Source organism: Callorhinchus milii, unplaced genomic scaffold, assembly GCF_018977255.1.
Source record: "Callorhinchus milii isolate IMCB2004 unplaced genomic scaffold, IMCB_Cmil_1.0 Scaffold1, whole genome shotgun sequence".
Lineage (NCBI taxonomy): Eukaryota > Metazoa > Chordata > Chondrichthyes > Chimaeriformes > Callorhinchidae > Callorhinchus > Callorhinchus milii.
In genome coordinates, this window is record NW_024704742.1 from 94,924,764 (window position 1) to 94,946,325 (window position 21,562).

The 21,562-nt window shown below is 41.4% G+C and overlaps 1 protein-coding gene across 1 annotated transcript in view; it reads right to left on the minus strand.

Annotated features, from left to right (window-relative positions):
- ntrk2a (neurotrophic tyrosine kinase, receptor, type 2a) overlaps positions 1-21,562 on the minus strand; it is a 129,676-nt gene that overhangs the window by 54,952 nt on the left and 53,162 nt on the right. Inside the window, exon 12 of the mRNA XM_007906808.2 lies at positions 3,823-4,011. Coding sequence (XP_007904999.1) covers positions 3,823-4,011 — 189 coding nt within the window. The remainder of the gene's footprint in view (positions 1-3,822; positions 4,012-21,562) is intronic.

A 21,562-nucleotide genomic window follows, 5' to 3' on the forward strand; every position in this document is an offset into this window, starting at 1 on the left:
AAAGGTCTCAAACACCAGCTCATGACCTATGTGTTGAAAAGGATGAATACGTCTCCCAATATTCCAGTAGAAATAGTGAAACTTTTCAGTTTTCAAGTTCCATGAAAGGTGAATAACAGCTGTGTTTCTAATGTACAATACTAGTGCTAAGACTTTCCATCATCATAGCAATCCAGTAGGGTCACTGCTGCGTGGCCCCTGGAAAACATGCTGGGAATCTAAACCACTTTTTCTTCAGGAAATCACCTTTCTGTAGGAAAGCTTATGACTGCATGGCATACAGGGAATCCCTAGAAAAAATGCTTTCCATTTTGTGAGAGCTTTTACCAGTGGCCATGCTGAGTGCTGCCGTTAGAGGGTTTTGTAGACATTTATGTCACATTTGGTTACGTGAATGTGATAAAAGTGGCATTGATACAATAGGCCATTGAACGCATTGTGTTCATAGTTGTGTTAGCTCATCCACTTCTCATCCCAATTCCATGCTCATCCCAATTCCATGCTCTTCCCCCATATTCCTTTTGATTCTTTTATATCTTTCCTCTTCAAATGTTTATCAAATTCTCTTTTAAACATTGTTATGATACCAGCCTCAGTAGCTATTTGGAGCAAAACATTGCACATTGTCATAAATTTACTAAAAAAAACATTCTTTTAACCTCTGCTGAGCATATGTCCATTTATTACCAAATAGCAAGACAAATCTTTCACTACTTGTCCTCTCAAAACCATTAGAATTGGCATTCCTCTTAATGCCTAGCCCTGTTGTATAGGTTAAGACATTTTAGAGTGGTGCATTTCATAACAGCCTGATAACTTGCCAAGATCACATTAGAATTGTGGAGTCCTGTAGCTCAATGGTTAGAGCACTCCCCTCGCAAGCGAGAGACCTGAGTTCAATTCCCAACAGGGCGAAATGTTGGGCAAGTTTCCTCATTCCACTCCACACACCTCTGTTTACCTAGCAGTAAATAGGAACCTGGTTGTTTGTCGATTGGTGGATTGCTTTTCTGGGGATAATAATCCCTCAAGAAAAACAACAATAAATAATCTGGTCACTCAATCTACGACTGTTTGTGAGACACTGCTCTGCGCAATTGGCTGCCGTGTTTTGCCCACAAGTATAGTCAATTCACTTTACAGAATATTCTGCGAAGCGCTTTAAGTCGTCTGGAAGACGTGAAAAACGCTATATCAAATGCAAGGATCATTATTATTATTTAATTCCCCTCCGATTAGAGATGAGAATAAAGTGGGACTTTAAAGTTTCAGATATAAAGCAATACAATCTTACCAGAATTCAGTTAAATAATTCACAACAATAATAAACTGACAAGTGATTTATTCTATTGCGATCAACTGGCTCTAATTCAAAATGCTTTTATTTTGTGGAGGGGGAGTCTTGAGAATACCCTAATAAGTACATGACATTGAAACTTTTACATCAAGTATTGCTTCAGGCAGTTAAATAATGAGTGTGTTGATCCATCAGGGATGGATATTTGAGATATCACAGACAGCCATTAGCTCTACTTCATTCTAGTTACTTGCTGTTGATGTATGGTATTTGTGCCTTGCATGAATGAACCTTGGACACAGTGCTGGGAGCCAAGTGAACCAACAATTAGATCAAACCAAAGCACAGTGAATTGTTTGGCTTCTACATAAGCGCATGAGCAAGCACGGAACAAGTAAAGACTGTTCAGCACATGAAACCTGCTCTTTTACAGACCAGGTACAACCCATTGTCTGGACATCACTGTATCCACAACTACTGCATCTAGTTAATCTCTTGACAGAAAGTTCTGTTTAAGTATTGTCTGACAGTCAAAGGGGTTTGAAACCTCCAAAGTATCTATCCATCCAACATTTCTACTATTCAAAAATGGCTGTTCTGTTCTTCCTACTTCCCTCCTTCCAACAGGAATGATTGCCTCATGGGTCCAGTTAATCATTTTACCACAATAATCTCCCATTTAATTTCTAACCAGATTTCATAAAATTATAGAATTATACAGCACAAAAGGAGGCCATTCGGCCCATCATGTCTGTGCCAGCTCTTTGAAAAGAGCTATCCAATTCAATCCCACTCCCCCGCTCTTTTTCCCATAGCCCTGCAAACGTGTCCTCCCCAAATAATTTTCTGATTATTTTTATGAGGTTCAATTGAAGCATCAGCTTTTGCTGGAAGACTGTTCTACGTCTCCAGTATAATGTGGGAAACAGTTATTTCCTCTAACCTCTAGGTTTGCCTGAAATCTATGTTCCTTACCCTAAAGGCCTTCCAGAACATACTGCTGTTGAAAATCTATTATTTCCAAATCATCCATATGGCAATCAATTGGCCTTTTAGCAACCACGCTGCCACCAGAAAACACACCAAAGTATATCCAAGAGACTTAGGTAATCAATTAAAGTTATTAAAGTTAAGTAATCAATTAAAGAAATTCTCTTATTGTAAAGTGTAGAGATTTTGAGGATACATGTTTCTGATGTAAAAAATCCATTCTGAGGATTTACAATCTAATGGTCAAGATTACTTTATCCATTGATTTATGTATGGTTTGTGACTGCCGGGTGCCAAGACATGCCTACAAGATTTGTGCACACCTGACTGAATAATACATGAGCAAATTTGTATAGTGCTTTGAGACGTCCTCCTGACGTGAAAGGCGCAATATGAATATGTTGTATTGGATCCGTCACTGTATATAACGATAAGATGAATTTACTGTTCTTTATTTCCTTCCTTGGCATTTTCCTTGATGTTATGGTAACCTGAGGCACTGCATCATCAGGGTTTGTCTTCAGCTTCATTATTAATATTTTCTTATTTGTTTTCATATGTAAAATACATAATTTATTTTCACACCTATTGCCTACAAGGTTTGCACAAAGGACAGACCTAACTGAATAACACATGAGCAAATGCGCTTGGTGTGTTCTATGCAATGATTCACTGGCGTATATAGACACTCAGAGGTCACACACCAAGCATGCATCAGCAGATAAGGTAAGCTTGAACACTACATTATATCCTAAATCTTCCCTGAAATCCAAGACCAAACACCAAAAGTACAAGTGAAACATCAACATAAATAGTTTTACTCTAGAAAATCTGCGGGCCCTCATGGCAAAGATGTTGACATTCTTAAGGCTAATCTCAAATCTAATCTCTCCTGGCTCATCTATCTCATGTACCTCTATGATGTTTCACCAAGTGGAAAGCAGCAAACATTGTGTCAAGCCCAAAGGGAAAATCCAAATTGAACTTGGCACTTTCTACCAAATTGAGGAGTCATTGAAAAATTATGTGAGCTTTTCAAACTTGATCCATTATTTCCTCAGAGAATCCCCAAAATGTCTGATTTCTGGGTTATCAATATCACTTGGTGGGTGCTGTACATGTGCACAAAGTGCAGGGATGCTGTATTCTGGAAGAGGAAACAGTGACTTGACTCAGCAGTGACCTGACTGACAATCTAGAAGTCGGTCATTTTTTCATTTGAGAAGCCAATGAATCAGCCTGAGTCCATGGTAGTTTTTTTAAAAAAAAATGAAATAAAACCGACATATAAGTATTTATAATTCTAGTTGTGTAAGAATAACTTTGCATTAAGGTGTTCTCAAGGCTAATCTTTTAGTTGGTTTTGTTGAACGCACAACCAACTAAAAGATGAATTGAATTTTACTGTCCATAATTACTTCAGGTTTGGGTGCTCATACCTTTTAAAGTGAATTTTGGAACCATTTGGGCTGTTGGCATAAATTAACTCAGTGTTTACCATTAACTTGTATGAAGATGTTTAAAGATGTACTCACAAGTGTCAGATTTGAGCATGGTGATCGAATTCCTGAAGTACTGTGGGTTCTCGATGACAGGAATCTTGGTCATTCCGATGATAACAGCATCTGGACCACCTTCTGACGAGGACGGGGTGTTGCTGCCGTTAGTTACGTGATGCAAAGGACTGGCGGAGTCATCATCAGTGCTGATAACTGAGGAAGGTCCTAAAACAGATTAACATCCATTAAAACGTCATGTGCATACACATGCATGTCATTGAAATGTCTCACCCCAACCACATGAATATTTCTTGATGTAGACGTTTTGCCTTCCAAAATAAAATTGATAGTCATTACACTTCACATCCACCTGACATGAAAGGCACTGTTTGCTCTTCCAACGTACATCACTTTATATTTATCCACATTAAAATTCGCCTGTCACTCCTTAACCGATTCACTTAATTTAGTCCATTGAATCGTGCATTGAATGTAATCAATCTCCATCATACCCGTAAAGGGCCATATTGCTTGGTATCATCAGCAAATGTTATGCCACTAGAGGTAATCTGCTTCATATCATTTATGAATAGCGTGAACAGCAGCAGGGCACTCAGAACCGATCCAAATGGAACTCTGCTGGCCATTTCTCCACCGCGCAGATATTTTCTCGCTTATTTTGCTTTGTGTTATTTCAATGCCTTCTGTCCCACAAAGAGTCATGAAGTGGGTGACAAATTTTTACTTGGCAGATTGTTGGCCACAGCACAGGGAGAAACTCCTTTCCCTTTTTGAATAGTACCATGGGAGGTAGCCAAAATGCTCTTAATTCTATAATCTATGACCGTTTTCTTCATAATTTCTCAAATTATTTTCAAATGTAATTTTGTTGTTGTTATTGATGTTGTTATTTATGAAAATTCAGGTAAATACTCTAACAGGCATTGTGTTGCCCTCATCCTTTAGTTTTGTTACTTCCTCAAAGAATTGCAGTATTGTAAAATGCCACTTATTGCTTAATATTTGTTGACGATTCCTTATAAGTTAACCATGTGCTCTTTAGATGCGGAGTGACAATAATTTTCATTACTCCTCTCCACATTTCTCCATTATAGATGGGTGACAAGTTGACCTAAATCCAAATTTCCATCTGTCAGTCTTTATTATCTGGATACCATTTGCTTTCATTCAGTTCTCAATACAGCCTTCATATTCAGCCGGGTCCTCGGTACTCCAGGGCACCACTGATGGAAGACCAGCCAGCGTAGCTCATCGTAAGGACTTAGAGTTGCAAAGCAATCAATGGGGGGCAGGGATTCTTCCCCTCAGTTAACCTGCAAGCCATTGCTCTAACTGATAGGGTGGTCCTAAACTGGACAAGAGACAGGAAACTTGTCAGGCAGTGTTTGCAATTGCAACCATGTGTTTTTTTTTAGCTGTATTCATGTAGCTTGTAAAATATTAATCCGGGACTCTATTTTAAACTGTTAGTTACATTATAAATGTGTCAAGCAATAGTAGATCATCTAAGCTGTCAAATGCTTACCTTGCTTAACAAAACTTTGGTTCACTTGTGTTTAAGAACTAACAATACAATGTGAACACATAACTAAATTGTATGATGTTGATATTTTCAAGTGGATCTTGTGGATTAGGCAATTCCTAAACAGTACTTCTTTTAGGTCACTGAGTGTCTTAGGGGCCACTGCTGAACTGGGCTTTTGTGGCACTATTTGGAACACGATCAAATTCAGACTCACTGTAAATCACAGAAAAGTAAGCCTGTTTGTATTGGTATCAACCTGCTCGACAGTCATGGGACAAGTAGATCTCTCATCTGCAACAGTCTGATGGCTATATGGATAAAAGCCAACCACAACTTCATTGTCGACTCAAACTCCAATTGTACAAATGGCCGAATTTGTGGCCTTCTGCAGCCACAGTCTGAATCAACCTGACCTCTGATCCCTGCTCATCCCTGTGCCTCAAACCCAGACCAAACAGCTACTACTTTTCCTTTTTGTATTCATTCTATTCACAGCATTGTTTATATTTCAGTACTTCGTTGCTTTGATTCATAAGATGGAGAAATCATATTTTTCTAACTGGAAACCTATTTAAAATTTAATGAGCCACAACAAAGTAAAAATGTTTGTGTGTGTATGTGTATGTCTGAGCAGAGGGGGAAGGAATCATTGGAGCAACAAAATACAACAACAACAAAATTATATTTGTATAGCGCCTTTCACGTCGGGAGGACATCCCAAGGTGCTGGACAGACAGAGTTACGGACCCAAGCTGAGGGGAGGTGGGAGGGTAGGGGGTAAGTAGGGAGATTGAAAGCACGGTCGAAGAGGAGGGTCTTGAGGTGGGTCATGAAGGTGGAGAGGGAGAGGGCCAGATGGAGGGACTGCGGGATAAAGTTCAAGAGGGTGGGTGCAGGGTGGCAGAAGGCCCGCCCACCGATAGTGGGGCAAGCAAGGAGGGGGACGTGAAGCAGGCTGGAGCCCACTGAGCAGAGGGAGCGAACGGGGTGGTAGACGGTTAGGAGGTTGGAGAGGTAGGGAGGAGCAAGATCATGGATGGCTTTGAAGATGAGGACCAGAATCTTGAACTGCATCCTCTGGGTGATGGGAAGCCAGTGGAGTTGGGCAAGGATGGGGGTGATAGGGTCACGGAGACTAGTGCGGGAGAGGACATGGGCTGCAGAGTTCTGGTTGATCTGCAGCCTGTGAAGGGAGGAGTTGGGGAGGTCGACAAGCAGGGAGTTTGCATAGTCGAGCCTTGATGCAATGAAGGCATGTATGAGGGTTTCAATAGCTTGCGGTGTGAGACAGCGTCGGAGCCGGGCAACGTTGCGGAGGTGGGGGAAAGCAGAACGGATCATGGCGCAGATGTGGGGTAGAAAGGATAGTTGAGGATCAAACAAGACTGCAAGGTTCTGGACTGGCTTAGCAACTATGGATGGTGATGCTGTCAGCGCCTGAGGAGAGGAGGTGCTGACGGGAGCCAATCGAGAGAGCCTCAGTCTTGTTGATGTTCAACTGAAGAAAGTTAGCTCTCATCCAAGATTTGAAGTCTGACAGACATGCTAACATGTGGAAATTGACCCCATGTCTGCGGATGATGTCACCAAGAGGGAGCATATAGATGATGAAGAGGAGGGGACCAAGGACAGAGCCCGGAGGAACGCCACACGAAAGAATCCGGGGGCTAGAGGAGAAGCCTTTTGAGGAGATGAAGTGCAGGCGGAGGAGATGTACGATCTGAAACAATCAAGGTGGTTGAGGTTAGAGGAGAGGCTGTGAATGAGGATAGAATGGTCGAGTGGTCAATAGAGGTGTCGAAAACGGCAGAAAGATCAAGGAGAAAGGGGGAACCCTGGTCATAGATGGACAGAATGTCATTTGTCACTTTGACCAGGGCTGTTTCTGTGCTGTGGGCGGCATGGAAACCTGATTGGAGGGGTTCGAGAAGGGAGTGGGGGGAGAGGAAGGAGCGAAGCTGAGAAGCAACAAATCGTTCCAGGTCCTTGGAGAGGAAGGGGAGGTTGGACATGGGGCGGTAGTTAGGGAGTAGAGAAGGGTCCAGGGAGAGTTTTTTTAATAATACTAATGATGACAGCATTTTTTAAAGGGGTGGGAACAGTACCAGAGGACAGGGAGAGGTTAACAATGTCAGTGAGTAGAGGGGCAAAGAGGTGGAGCTGGGAAGTAAGGAGGGGGTTAGGGATGGGGTCGAGGGAGCAGGTGGTGGGTTTCATACGGGTTATGGTGGTGATGAGAGAGGAGAAGGAGACAGGTTCAAAGGTGTGGAGGGAGGGGTGGGTAGTGGCTGGGGTGGGAGGAGGAGATGGAGAGGGAGTAGCAGTTGCAATGGCAGAGGTAGTTGAGTGGATTCCCTCGACTTTGGATTTGAGGAAGTTCAGCACTGCCTCGCAGTTGGCATTTGAGATGAGGATGGGTGAGGCATGAGAGGGTGGGCAGAGGAGTTGGTTCATGATGGAGAAGAGGAGCCTGGGGTTGTCCTTAGCCTCCAAGATTGTCTTGGAGTGGAACAATGATTTAGCGGAGGCGAGGGCGGAATGGTAGGATTTGACATGGTCCAGCCAAATCTGCCGGTGGACAGTTAGGTTTGATTTAAGCCAGGTATGCTCAGCGGAACGTGCTTGGGCTTTAAGGGAGCGGAGGTGGCTGGTGTACCAAGGTGATTTTGGTGATTAGGAGATGGTTCGGAAGAGAGAGGAGCGAGGGATCGAGAGTGGAGGAGAGGGAGCTGTGGAGAAGCGTGACCGGGGAGGATAGGTCATTACGGGAGGTCGCCCAGAGGGGAAAGAGTGCAGATGACTCTAAGGCAGCCGAGAGGGAGGGAATGGAGATTTTTTCCAGGGGCGTATGAGATGGAGGTGAGTTGGGTGGTGGTGGGGAGAGGGATTGAGGAGTTAAGGGGTTGAAATGATGTTCCAAAATCACTTTGTCGATGATGGTGAGGTCCGAGATAGTGAGACCCCAAGTGATCACCAGGTCGAGGGGGTGACCGTGGACGTGGGTGGTGGAGTGGATGTGGAGGGAGACATTGAGGGAGGAGATAAGGGAGGAAAAGTCAGCAGAGGTAGAGCAGGAGGGGGTGAAGTGAAGGCTGAAATCATCAAGAATGAGGAGGCGTTCAGAGCAAAGGGAGAGGGAAGATAGGAGAGTGGAGATGTCAGGGATGAAGATAAGGGAGGGCTTGGGGGGGCGGTAGAGAAGGAGCATTTTGAGGGAAAGGTTGGAGGGGAGATAGAGGGTAAGGTGTTCAAAGGAGGGGAAGGTTCCAGAGGAGTAAGGGGATAGGCTGAGCGGGGACCGGGAGATGAGAGCCACCCCACCACGGCGGTTAGGTCGAAGGGTATGATGGAAAGTGTAGCCAGGTGGTGTGGCCTCAGTCAGGGGACATTTGTTTTAGAATAAAAGATGAATCAGGTTTCAGAGATCATTCCAAAGTTGCATGGCAAGACATTCACTGCAAAGAGCTGATTTCAAAGAACTTAGTGCCATTTAGCAGAAAGCAATTTCTAAAATGCATTTATAATATGGTTTACTGAAAATGTATTACCCTCACTTTCAGGAATCTCCTGACATAAATCAAACACTCATTTCTAAAAGAGTGTGTAAGTACTGTGTCACTCAGATTAAATGGGGTCATTTAAATTGTTCATCAAAATCAGAATGAACAAGATTGAAAGAATGAACGAGATTGTTTATCATCGCCCAGCATCGATTTTCTTTTCCCAAATCCGCCTATTTCTTTTACCCAGAATATTTTAGCTTTCCAAAATAAAAGATTCAGTGGCATTTTCCTAGTCTTAAAATAACCAGAATAAAACTGGTCAGAAGCTGTTACTTAGCCTAGGTTCATCTTTTTGGTGATAAATACATGGGGATTCCAGGAACAACCAAGACATCCTGTTATAGTTTATTAACTATTACAGAAAAATAATAACCATTGAATTTACAATGAACTTTAATGTAATGGATGTTTTGTGAACTCTAAAGTTGGACTTTGTCATAATTTTATTTAGCAATCGTTCTGAAGTGGACCTTCGGTGGTCAATATCCCTTTAAGAAGTTGCTGGTGAGACATTAATTATTAGAACAGATTCAGAAGTTAAGTCAAAAGCACAAGCTAAATCCCTCCTGAATACACCTAAACTGCTCCATTTACGACGTGAATAATGTGCACTATCGTAAATCCTAGCAAATTAAAAAGTGCATAAGGAATGCCTGGCGGCGATCACAGGGCAGTAATCTGATCCAGGGGTCCAGATGATGTCATAAAGCTCATACCATTATGACTATTTAAGTCACCAAATAACATTACTGTCTTGAAATCACATTTTTTAAAAAAAGACCAAGCCAAAAGGTGCTTAAGACAGCCAGTAGATTCATTGCTAGTAGATAGGACATCCAGTGGCATCAAATACGACAGCCAGTGCATTCAGTACTATGAATAGGACAGCCAGTGCATTCGGTACTACCAATAGGATCACCAGTGCATTCAATGGCATCAAATACGACAGCCAGTGCTTTCAGTACTATCAATAGGACAGCCAATGCATTCAGTGGCATCAAATACAACAGCCAGTGCATTCAGTACTATGAATAGGGCAGCCAGTGCATTCAATACTATCAATAAGACAGCCAGTGCATTCAGTGGGCAGCCAGTGCATTCAGTGGGCAGCCAGTGCATTCAGTGGGCAGCCAGTGCATTCAGTGGTATCAAATAGGACAATAACAACAGAATTGTCAAGGCACTGCACAGTTAAGGGTTTGCACCCGAGATTGGGGTTGGAATCACAGAAGTATCAGAGAGGATATCCAGTGGGATTCAATGGGTTCTGACGAAGAGTCATGGACCCGTAACGTTGACTCACTTTTCTTTCTCCATAGATGCCTGACCTGCTCAGTGTTCCCAGCGACTTCTGTTTTTATTTCAGGATATCAAGTGGATTTAGTGCTATCAAATAGGGCAACATTTAGTGGTAACCGAGAGGACATCCAGGGCATTCAGTGCTGGTGGATTGTAATGACATTAATGGAAGCATTAACAACTGATCGCTCAAAATTTATCAATCAGCAATCAAGAAATAATTGGGCTATTTGATATAATTTATTGTTACTGTACATCTCTAAGTCTAAGAAGGCAACCAGTACCTCTCCTGACAGTTATCACACATCAGTTTGTGAGGGTGGATGCACGCCCCTCCCACACGAGGGGAGGACTACACATCAGTGACGTGCAGTCACCCTCACAGATAGAATTAGAGACTCACTAAATAGGGTGAGTATAGAGATTATTAAAAAAATAACAAATAGTGTGCAGTAAGTTTCAGGTTGGCGTAATCGACGGTTCAGGGGAGAATTCTAAACTCATGCTTCACTGCTGTTGTTAACAATGTCATCTGAACTCACTGAATCTATCACCTGACAGTCTCCACAAAGGGATTTCTCAATGCAAAGAAGTAAGGAGAAAACTGTTGGTGCTGGCAAACAGCCACAATCTGACAGGAGTTAACTATTCTGTGTTACAACATTAGTTTTAGCTTTCCGCAGGTAAATTCATTAACTAGTTGAAACTTAGTTATACAAACAATGAAGATTCAAGTGTTGGTCCCTGGTCTGTGGTAAATTAGATGATCTCAGCAACAGAGATGCCACAATTGGCCTCTGCATGACTTGGGACAAATTCACATTCACTTGACTGCCATTTTTTGTGAATCACTTTGAGGTGTCATTTTTTTTCTTTTTCTTAAATCTAAACATTATTCACGTGTAAACTTTGGCAGTGAATGGCAGCACGCCACTCAGCTGTAGAAGGCATTGCATCTCAGCCTGACCTTCTCCCCAACTGGTGGTCACACATGCACACAACTAAGAAAAGGGACCAGGAACAGAAACTGGCTAGATTTTTCCTCACTGAACCTGCAACTTTACGATGCCACCCCATTGAAACTATCAGCACAGATCAGTTAGAACCAAATAGCTCCTGGTGCCTAAATTGCAGCTCTATCCTTCATGCTATCGGAACTGACCACTTGTTTCAATATTATCGTTATTATATCAAAAGTAAGAATGATTTATTATTATTGTCATGCTCAGCTGTGATGCTTTCCATAGTTGCCTAGTCTGTTGACACTATCTGCACTCATACATAAGGAATGACAACTTGGGCAAAATATCAAAAGTTGGTTAGGTCTTATGGAACTGTACCCAGCATTAGTAAGGTGTGGAGTCTGGTAGCTCAGGGGTTAGAGCACTCGACTCACAAGCAATACACCCGAGTTCGATTCCCGGCAGGGCAAAACTTTGGGGAAGTTTCCTTACTCCACAAGCCTCGTAAATAGGAACCCAGTTAACAGTCGATTGGCAGATCGCTTTTCCGGGAGTAATCCCTTCAAAAAAAAATTGGGTTACTCAATTCACGACTGTTTGTGGGACACTGCTGTGCGCAATTGGCTGCCACATTTCACCCACAGTCAATTCACTTCACAGTATAATAATAATAATCCTTACATTTGATATAGCGCTTTTCACGTCTTCTAGACGTCTCAAAGCACTTCAGAGAATGTACTGTCAAGTGAATTGACTGTACATTTGTGGGCGAAACACGGCAGTCAATTGCGCAAAGCAGTGTCCTACAAACAGTCGTGGATTGAATGACCAAATTATTATTGGGTTTTGTGGGAGGGGATTATTATCCCCGGAAAAGCCATCCACCAATCAACTAACAACCGGGTTCCTACGTACTGCTAGGTAAACAGAGGTGTGTGGAGTAAGGAAACTTGCCCAATGTTTCGCGCTGCCTGGGTATATTCTGTGAAGCACTTTGAGACGTCTTGAAGATATGATAAGGCGCAATATCAAATGCATGGATTATTTATTAGTATTATTCTGCACTTTGAAAAGTGGAGAAGGTTGAATCAGAAGGCAAGAAACATTAGATTTAACTTTCTGAAGGCAGTTAAAAGCAGTGCTATCATCAGGAAGCTGTTATAACATCACAAATGTTATGACATTATAAAAGTTATTTCAAGGTATATTGAGTCTTGCTGTGAATTGACCCAGACTAATGTCAGAAAGATTCAGCAGCATTCTGACTTTTCATTGGCATCAGAGGCATTAATAAAAGGGCACAAGTTCAACTTGTCAAGGGCAATTTTGAGTAGACACCAGGCATATTTTGTTACCCAGAGGGTAATTATACACTGGATTGGTTACTGGGAATGGTGACTGAGGTCAGAATGCTGGACTTATTTATGAAACAGCTTGATGCTGTGATGGGAAGGTGGCAGGATGAGTATTCTGGAATGATGAGATTGAATAGCTAAAGGGCCTTCTTCATCTGAAAGTTTCTTGTGATTATGCAAAACTTGCCTGATCTAGAGGGGCATTGGTCAAGGGTGAAAGAAGAGATTTTTTTTGAAAAAACTTAGGGAATGCTTTGTGGGTCTTGGGGGTAGTGGGAGGAGAAGGAAGGAACATTTAAGGACCTATCGAAACCACAAATTATTCTTTTGTTGCCACACACTTTTATTTAGTTGGCAAAATTAAATTATTCAGTGCTCATTCATAGGTTTATGAGGTTTACTTCCGTTTCATATGGAATTCTCATCACAAAGGTTGATGGACCTTTTAGGAAGTCCAGAAAGTCCATTTGCTCTTTATCCATTCTAAATGACCATTCAGATCCAAGTCACATCAGGAGTGGCGCTTGTGCCTCCATCACTGCAGTCTCTGCAATTCTCCAATAAGGAGACACCAGACATCACAGAAAAAAGTTTCAAACAGTAAAAAGAAGTGAGAGAGATTCACTCAGCCGGGAGCTCAACTGTAGTAACCAATTATGATTGACACTTCACCTTATAAAATATGTTTTTTATAATAATAACCCTTGCGTTTGATATAGTGCCTTATCACGTCTTTGAGAAGTCTCAAAGCGCTTCACAGGATATACAGTAAAGTGAATTGACTGTATATTTTGTGAGCAACATGCAGCAGCCAATTGCACACAGCAGTGTCCCACAAACAGTCATGGATTGAGTGACCAAATTAATATATATATATATTTTAAGGAGTTATTATCCCTGGAAAAGCGATCCGCCAATCGACTAACAACTGAGTTCTTACTTACTGCTAGGTAAACAGAGGTGTGTGAAGTAAGGAAACGTGCTCAACATTATGCCCTGCCTGGAATCAAACCAATCTCTTGCTTGCAAGGCGAGTGCTCTAACAACTGAGCTATGTAACTCTGGAATATATATGGAAATCTGAAATATATTGTGGTAATCTGAAAGATTTCTATTTCCCTGACATTAACCACATCAAATGTACTATTTTTTGAAGTTAAAGCAAAATGCAAAATGACAATCCTGTATGCTTGTAGCTTTACGTTGCAGCCCAGGTATGTCACAAATGAACACTGTCACTTTAATTATCCACTTTCCATTGTAGCATGCAATATACTTAAAATGTACTCAAGCTTATGAAGACCTCTATCACAAGGTATAAGCACTCTCTGTAAAAGTGCCTGCGAACAGGGTTTGACAGGCATTCATGCTAAAAGCCATTCTCGGGTCTTGACCCCAATATGTTATCTCGGAATAATGGATGGAAGAGTTGTGCACAGTTTTCACAGAGAAATGAAATCCATTGTACACTGAGAGTCGAACATCCCAGATCCTGTTAATCAAGTGCACTAAGTAACCAAATAGCTAGCAACAGGATAAGGTCAGATGGAACCAACCAGACTCTTGTTTTCTAAAAGTCAAAATTAGGAAAAAAGAGGCATCAAATGTGTTTAGAAAATATACCCTGTACCTGAATGAAGATTGTCTCTATTTTTGAAATGCCTGCGTATGTCAACTTATCTCAGTTGAAAACACTCTCATCTCTGAGGAAAAAGGCTGTGGGTCCAAGCCGCACATCAGGACTTTGTACTCAGATAGTCGAGGCTGACAGTCCAATACAGTGCTATGGATATGCTGTGTGGTTGGAGATGCCATCCTTTATGATATGAGGCATTAAACAGAGGTACTGCTCGCCTGTTCAGGTGGATGTTAAAGATCCCTTAGCATAATTCAAAATGAGAGGGGAGTTTCTTCTGGTTTTTGGCCAACCAACCTCCAGATAAAATTTGTTATTCATTTCATAGCTGCTTGTGGGGTACTGCTTTGTTCAAATGGCTGCTGCGTTCATTGACAAAATGCTAAAGCAAATTCTGTGAAGCTCTTTGAGATGCCTTCTGATATGAAAAGCACTGTATTAAATCCAGGGATTATTTATTTGTGTGTGTGTGTGTATGTTCTGCACCACTGCACTGTTAAACCACATTCCGCAACATCACCCGGATTTGCCACTGATTCACCACTTAGGTTACCGAAACCCTCATCCGTGCATTCATCTAGGCTTGACTACACCAACTCCCTGCTTGTCAGCCTTCCCAACTCTTCCCTCCCCAAGCTGCAATTCATCCAAAACTCTGAAGCTCATATCCTTGCCCACACCAGGCTCCGCGATCCCATCACACCCAACCTCCTCTGACTCCCCATTCCCCCAGAGGAGAGTTCAAAATACTCATCCTTGCCTTCAAGCTCCTCCACGGTGTTGTTCCTTATTACTTCTGTGACCTGTTGACCCCATACCATTGGTGGTCGGGCCTCCAGCTTTTCGGCCCCCACCCTTTGAATTCCATTCCACATTCCCTTCACCTCGCTCCCTCCTTTGCCTCCTTCAAGGTGGGTCTCAAAACCCTCCTTTTTGACCGAGCCTTCAGCCACCCTCCTACCTTCCCTGACCTCCACCCTCCCTGATCCCAACCCACAGTTCAGGTCCAAATCCCTGACTGTCCAGCACCTTGGGACATTCTCCCTACATGAAAGGCGATGTACAAATGTAATTTTGTATTGTATTTATTTTTGTCATTTGTCCCCAAATCTTTGTCTGCCTTGCTACCATCGGGCTCTTCTCCTATATCCAGGTAGCATGGCTATGAGCTGTATTCAGTTCTCTCTCCTCTTATTTCCCCCATTCTCACCACCCATTGTTAGGAACCATGCAAATAATTCATTTCCCTGCTGATTTTTAAATTTGTTATAAAATGCTCCACCTGGTGGACTGGAGGAATTTAAGGTAATGGTATTTTATAAAGGGCATTGGCATTCCAATCTCACTCAAGGATGGGACTGAACCTCAGGATTGTTGGCCAAGACACAGTTAGAAACTCCTTTCTCTTCCAAAGCGTTATTATTATTGGCATGTGATTATGCCAGTCATTATAATGGAACGTTTCAGAAGTCTGTACTGTGCACCAATGGCCAACTAGGAATAGTGTTGAAATCATCCGAGTTCATAGCTCTTACAGCTGACAGAGGTCAGAGCTTTTTGACCTCTCAGTCAGGTCTGAATTTTATGGCGGTTCTTTTAAGTGAAAGGAGAAGATGCTACCTTGGACTTTATGTTGGATGTACAACTGTAAATAACCTTTTATGGTTATTAACCTTGTATGGAAGGAGGCATAGTGGCATGATTGGGCATACTTAGTGTACACCATGGTGTACACTATATTTACAAGTAGAATTTAGGCACATATTAGCAAGAGCCAACAAAGGCTTGGGGACCACAGAGAGTACTTTCACATTCATTTTTAAAACAGCTGAAGTTAATGGCCATATTGCTACTGATAATTCAGATAATCCCACTCTTTAAAGTGCGAGTTTCTCCCTCCCACCTTCCTTATTCATGATGGAGGTACCACTGTTTAGTAATTAAATAATATTATTCAATGAGAAAATAATTAAGAAAAACGTGCACTATTTGATCCTTATAAACTCATGCACTATTCAGAAAATAAGATGCAGATGTCACACTTAATAAATGTTTAAATCAATTGAAACTGGTGCTGGAATGTAAGCCAAGAGTAAATACTCACAGTGCACAAGTGAATTGGTCTTCATCAGGTTAAGAAAAACTAAATGGAACAAATGACTGGCCCCACAGGAACAAGAGATATTAGGAGATGAAGGAGTAGCCACAAAGCCTCAGCTGTTTTATTGTATCATATTTTCTGCTCTGCCACAAATAATTGAAAGTAAGTCTAAGAACACCAGGACCAGCCAGGCCATGCACAGCCCAGCTGTGCCTGGGTATTTGGTGTTAAATCTGAGTCAAAGTTGCAAATGCTACAGCATTCATCACTTTGAATTGGTTTCAGAGGCTAAGCTGTGAAATGTGTTGACAATCAATAATAATTAATGCTTGGCTCTCAAACGTTTTTGGCTGCTGGGTTTGCAGTTTTCTTTAAAAAAAAGCACTATGCAGTCTGTCTACATAGACACATTTCTACAAGCTTCTGCTCAAAACACTGTTGTGAAAAAGGAAAGCATGTTCACACGTGGGATAACTTTACCACCAGGACCAGATGACAAGCAATCAAAGCAATGAGAATCATTCTACGTTGGCACCTACAAGGCTTCACGTTTCTGTGAGCTTCTTAAGTAAAACAAGAGAGTGTTGATTCCATTCTCTGCTATTTGTTCACGAGTGTCATTTAGGCCAACTTGAATCTGCCCCGAGCATTTCCAAATTTATTAAATATACAAACTAGATACAGATTTATTTTTAGTGCTACAAGATTTCATGCATCTGTTTTCCACCTAATGTGAAGACATTTGTTCATTCCTTGGATAAGGGAGAAAATGGGTAGAACATCTTGTTCAGATACAGCCCGGGGCTGCATCTCTGTACTTAACCTCACCACCAGCGGGAAGCTTGACTTCAAGTGTAAAATGTTCAATTCTTACCTGCAGTGAATCTCTGTAAACAGTATGACCTTTATCAGTAACTTGTGAGGGAGAAAGTTCTAATTCATACTGGAGAAAAAGCTTTGCAACCACTCAGTGGAAGACAGGTCTCTGTACCTCTCCAAGCCCCATCTCTGCTTCTGCTAATTCATCCATATTACTTTATTTTCCTCTTATGACCAGTGTCCCAATGCAACAATACCCACAAGAAAATATCCATAGTTCCATAGAAATGTATGACACAGTTTGAGGCCTTTTGAACAATTGGTGTTAGAACTTACTCCTCTAGCAAAGCTAATTCCCTACTCATCCCCTGCACTCTCCATACTCTTCCTCTGCACGTGCTTATCTAGTTCCTCTTTAAATGCTGTAAATAATTTTGCTCCAGCTGTCACGCCAGCAAATCATTCAACATTCTGATGTGCTCTTGCGGAAAAAATCTTCCTAACTTCCTCTGCTACAATCATTTTTATAATTTTAAATTCAAATCCTCCAGTTCAGAAATAGTTCTTCACTATCTAACCTCTCAGACCTTTTCATTATCATAAACACCTCTGTAATGTCACCTTTCAACTTTCTCTGGTCCAGAAGAAATAATTCCTCTTCTCCAGCTTCTCCTCATAACTAATATCCTCTCACCTTTGGTATTATCTTTGTGAATCTACATCCCACCCTTTCCAGATCCCTCCATAATGCTGTCCCCAAAACTGCATGCTCCCAACATACTATCCAGACTCAATTTGATTACCAGGCAGAAGTACTCAAGCAACATTTTCAGACAATGTCATGGAGAAGAGGATTAAACAATAGGATGAAGGCAGAGAAAAATAGAAAAGAAAAATAATATGAAATAATAATATTTGCAGTTGAGATAGAACCTGTCACATCAGGAAGACATCTGAAAAAGCTTTACATGTTTTACTGTAAAGTGTAGTGACTGTGTATTCTGTAGGTGAACATGACAGGCAATGTCCCTCAAGCAGCTATGATGTGAATGAGAAATTTGGATGATTGTTGACTGGGTCATTAGGATAAACTCCTTTTTCTTTTCGATTAGTGCTACGGGACCTTTATTGTCCACTTGAAAAGGCAGAAGGGGCTTTGTTTAACATCTAAAGGAGGCACCCCCAACAGTGCAGCATTCCCTCAGCACTATATTGGCATGTCAGCATAGACCATGTGAGTTCAATGTCTCTACAGAGAGTTTGGATGAACAGCTTTCTGACACCTGAGGCGAGAATCCTATTGACTGAGCCAGGCTGACACCTGTTCCTCATGAACATAATAAAAGTCCACAGTATTAGAGGGTAAATCATTGAAAGTACATAGTGCAAGTACATAATGCCAGTTCTAAATGATGTGACATTTTTGTACCACTGAATTTTGATTCTTCAGCACTGCAAATAACAAACTACTGTATTATTACACAACTATTTTCCTTGGTCTTCCTGCTATCCTTAAATAAGCTAAATGTTTGAATTCAGAATAGCTGCTCTCACCCTGAAACTCATATGTAATTCTCCTACCACATATTTATCATATAAGATAGAGAGATCAAGGGAGGTCACGCGAGCGAAGGAGAGCTAGAGAAAAGTCATATCATTAGGAATTCAGAGTCTACGATTGAATACAGCAACTTCACAAGTTCACAGAGAGGTAAAGGATGATTTATCTCATTTGATCTCATCCTTCCTGAATACCCACCTTTTAGCAATAAACTGTATCTTAAATGAGCCCAGCATCCAGGTCTCAACCATTCTGTTCCAGCTGATCCTTACCATCTCTGTAAAGAAATATTGCTGATAACTACAAGTTACGCCACTTAAAGGATCAGTAATCCTCCAGTCTTCCCTTGTCCTAATCTGTGTAAGATACAGCATGTAGAAGTAGCAATGTTGTGAGGTAGGCAGAGAGCTAACATATGAAGACATAATTTGGTGGGTTTTAATGCTCAACAGGGTAGATCCTGTGTGTCAATGACAATCCATTTGCTTTTGTTTCTTGACTTGCCTGAAGTGACAGCACTGTAGTTTATCATGAAGGCACTGCTACACTAGAATTCTTTCAGTGGAAGAAAAATGTATCCATGGATGGCTTTACAATCATACTCATTTAGGATTATGAGAAAACTGACACCACATTTATTGTAGCTAAACCGCCCTCATCATCCAGCCGATGGGGTGTGTATTTATTGACAAACGGCTTGGTGATTGCACCAACAAGCTCAGTGAATAGTTCACTCCTATTGTAACAATCCATGTAACAAAATGAACCTGGAAGTTTCACCATCAAACAAAAATCGTTAGAGGATAGGGAATTCTCCATGTGAACAATAAGCTTAATAATCTGAATGATCACATTTTCTTAAATTGTCCTTTTGTACCCTAGAGAAACTTATTATAAGTAGCATTAACTCTCTGATTTGTGGCAAAATTGTAGTGACATTTCTTAATGTACAGACACAGCAATACAACAGCCCGTGGGAAGACCAAAAGAGAATATTAAAAACAAAGGTTGAATGAGTTCTTTCATTGTACCACTAAACAAATGCTGTTAATATTGGCATCAGCATTAACAGACAGCAATAAAGAAATGTTTCCTTCAAAGGGTTACAAATATTGTAGAAAATAAATTGGATAGGAAAATTGTCTTGAATATCTTCACCCCCACCCCCTCACCCTGAAAGGCACATTTGGTAAAGGAACAATCCAGTGTACAAATTATATTTATAGATAAGGAAGGACACAGGTTCAAACCCTCATTTGAACTGAATTTACTTATCTCAGCCATAATGACCGTATAGAAGTGTCTATAATTGGCTTCAGTGCCCCTGGGCTGTGAATGGGAAAATCAGCGAGTGTGCCCTTCCCTGATTTGGAAAGAGTATGTGTGTGTGAAAGGGACTGTTGTTAGATCCCATGCCAATTTGCCTACCGATTCACAGTCCGAACTCATGCATGAAGAATGGCCTAAACACCAGAGTATGTCAACACCTCCAGGATAGAAATTTGGAGTTTTTCTAAAAAAAACTATTATTATTTTAGGTCAATCCCATATATCTGTCCACTTAATGCACTTTGTGGTTTCAAAATCGACAATCGACGGAGTCCTGTAGCTCAGTGGTTAGAGCACTCGCTTTGCAAGTGAGAGACCTGCGTTCAATTCCAGGCAGAGGGCGAAACCTTGGGCAAGTTTCCTTACTCCACACAGAGCCCTAATAATAATCCCTCCAAAACCCAAAACAATAATAAATTGGTCATTTTCAATCTACGACTGTTTGTGGGACATTGCTGTGCGCAATTGGCTGCCGCGTTCGCCCACAAATATACAGTCAATTCACTTTACAGTGTGTTCTGTAAAGCGCTTTGGGACATCCTCCTGACGTGAAAAGCACTTAATCAAAATGCAAGGATTATTATTATTATTATTATAATGTGCTTTTTCCATCGCTGAAATTCCCAGTGCTCCATTCTTTTCTTTATTCTCTGTCTCTGGTGCCACTTCACCCACATTGTGTCCAAGAAGCATGAATACGCTTCCTGGCTAGTCACGGCAAGGCTCAACTAAATCAGGAATTCTCGTGGGAAAAGGGCTTATTGCGGAAAACAAAATGTCCCATGTAGTCATTATTGTGCTGTAGGGCATTCAATATTCTATCAGAATAAAGGGGAAAGCCTTCATCCAGACATACAGAATCTGTATATGTGTTGGGAGGTGTTGGTTGCTTTATTCCTTGCAAAAGTTGCTTATTTCTTTATATCAATGAAGTTAATTATGTTTGAAAACATGTTAATCTTGGAACTAATCCCAGAAGGATGAAAGGTGCATGTATATGAGTGTACGGGGGAGGGGGAGGAGGTGTGTACTCTGAACAGCAATTTCCTCTATTTCATTGACCATCTTTCAATATGAGCTTTCAGTGGCCTCTCATGGCAGATTCAACTGATTATCCCACTGAAAGCTCGCATCTAGACCCCCTTGCACGCAGTCAGCCATAAATCCCCCTCCTTCCCTCAAAATATAGCTGCTGAAACCTTGTCCAAAAGAAACATAAAAGGCTTATAAAACAGCCCCCAAAAATACTAGGAGTAAAATTAAATACACAATCACTGAGCTCAGACTAAGCTCAAGGTCTTTCTTTCCACCTCTCACCCCATTGTGCACAGATGTAGGGCAGTTGCTTAGCACTTTGAAAGTTTAAATGGAGGAAAAGTGAGGGTAACACAAGAAAAACATTCAGAAGCAGACAAGATCTACAGAGCAGGGCACCTGCAAAAAGCTGAAATACCAATGCCATATCTTATCTCCACATATCATATCCTGGAATTTTCTCTACAGGAAATGTCTCAATTACATTGTAATGGCAAGGAGCCACCTATCTCTCCCCTTCCTTCCAAAAAACACAAACTGAGGCCAACAACCTCTACCATTTGCGTGGGA